This window comes from Sitodiplosis mosellana, unplaced genomic scaffold, assembly GCF_009176505.1.
Source record: "Sitodiplosis mosellana isolate CC-2019 unplaced genomic scaffold, AAFC_SMos_1.0 Smas_scaffold_3766, whole genome shotgun sequence".
Lineage (NCBI taxonomy): Eukaryota > Metazoa > Arthropoda > Insecta > Diptera > Cecidomyiidae > Sitodiplosis > Sitodiplosis mosellana.
Window position 1 is genome coordinate 1 of NW_022599008.1, and position 1905 is coordinate 1905.

The 1905-nt window shown below is 41.6% G+C and overlaps 1 protein-coding gene across 1 annotated transcript; it reads left to right on the forward strand.

Moving 5' to 3' along the window:
* Positions 1 to 125: 125 nt before the first annotated feature.
* Positions 126 to 1246, forward strand: LOC129571934 (gastrula zinc finger protein XlCGF52.1-like). The gene has a single exon (XM_055451819.1). The coding sequence runs from the start codon at positions 148 to 150 to the stop codon at positions 1126 to 1128; it is 981 nt and encodes a 326-aa protein (XP_055307794.1). The 5' UTR covers positions 126 to 147; the 3' UTR covers positions 1129 to 1246.
* Positions 1247 to 1905: the final 659 nt, after the last annotated feature.

The window sequence follows — 1905 nt, forward strand, 5'->3', positions numbered from 1 at the left end:
AAAGAAGAAACCGAAGTAAAGAAGGAAAAGGAATCGAAGACGAACGACGAATTAGGCGGTGATGCGATGGCAAATCAACGTGATCTTCAGCGGCCATCACGATCAGATGAAAACGTTTCCACGCAGCCAGGAAGAGGCCACGGTGCGATGAACAAGGAATCGTGTGACAAAGTTAGTGTTCCCAAAACTGTATTGAAGAAGCAGAAATGCGACTTTTGTGAATATTCGACCGATAATAAAGGTCATTTGAATCAGCACTTGTTGAAACACACTGGTGAGAAGCCACACGGATGCACCCTTTGCCCGAAACGTTTCAAAGAAAAACGAAGTCTCCTTGGTCACATGAAAATACACGTCAAGGAGTTTCTGTTCCATTGCTCAGGCTGCTTGCAAGGATTCGATGGAAAGGAGGAGAAGACAGAACACGAAACTAATTGCAAAGTTGTCCGCTATGAATGTTATTTGTGCAAGGATTCGTTTGGTTCACTTAAGACAAATATGGTGAATCACATGCGCGTACACAGTGGAGACAAACCGTTCGAATGTGAAGAATGTTCGAAGAAGTTCGTACAGAAACACAATTTAAACAAACACATGAAGATTCATGCCGGTCCACGTCCATTCCGCTGTTCAAAATGTCACGAAAGATTTTCAGATCAAGACGAAAGAGATTCACATGAGGAAGAGTGTAATCGTCGTGTTTACCAATGCTATGTTTGTCGCAAATCAATTGGTTTGATCAAATCTGATTTGATTCGTCATATGCGCACTCACTCTGGTGAAACCCCGTTCCAGTGCGTAGAATGCTCAAAATCATTTTCTCGAATTGATTATCGCAAGGCGCACATGTGCACTCATACAACGAAGCTTCCATTCAAGTGTTTGATTTGTCACCGCGGTTTTCTGAAGAACGACAAACGGAAGGCACACCAACGAACTTGCAATAGACGCTACTACGAGTGTTATTTGTGCAAGAAGTTCTTCCGTTCAACCAACGACCAATTGAAAGGTCACATGCACACACATTCAGGCGAGAAACCATTCCGCTGCGATCTGTGTCGCACAACATTTACACAGAAATCGAATTTGAACAGGCACATGAAAAACATTCATCGCAAGCAATACTGAAGGACGCGATTTGGTTGTACGAATATTCCCATGTGAGAATCAGACAACTTTCATTTTCATCTAATCAACTGCGTTGAATGAACAAAAGAAAATCATATCGGGAAAATTCCAATATTCTAAAAATACCTATGTATCTCAAGTGAATTCAATGTCGAACATTTTGCTTTCAATAAATAATTGGTACAAAGAATTTGAAATTGCATTATTCCATTCAAGTCTAGTGACATCTCGATGAGTTGAATCAAAATAAGTTACACTTCAATCGGCACACAGAAATGTTGACAAGTGACGTTTGAGTGAACACTTCTAATACAAGCTCACAAATCCATTTGCACTCACACACACGCATACGATAGTATATTCTTCGCTTCGTCGCTGATTGTGTGAATGGACTGGACTGGACATTCTTTTCTACGGTGACATTCAAGGCGAAAGCACGTTTCACAGCCACGCTACTTCTGGCGTAGCAACTTTTAATTTACAACCTGCCTCTAGTGGTCATGCACACAACACACGTTGAGCGGTCAATATATACACACACTACAGACACGCTATCATAGGATTTATACGGTTTGCGCGAAAGGCTACTTGATTTTCGGCCATGCATACGCTTATGTGATTGAAATCTTCAACTATCACCACAAGCATCGTGTCAGTAGAGCTCGTCTTATGTTTACATTGGAAAAACGTGTTATTGTAGCCTCATCGCCGTGCAAGTGTTTGATTTGTCACCGTGGTTTTCTGAAGAACGACAAACAGAAGGCACACCAACGAACT

What these genes read in the sequence shown, in the direction of transcription:
- LOC129571934 (XM_055451819.1), top strand. Translation starts at nt 148, where the DNA reads ATGAACAAGGAATCGTGTGACAAAGTTAGTGTTCCCAAAACTGTATTG.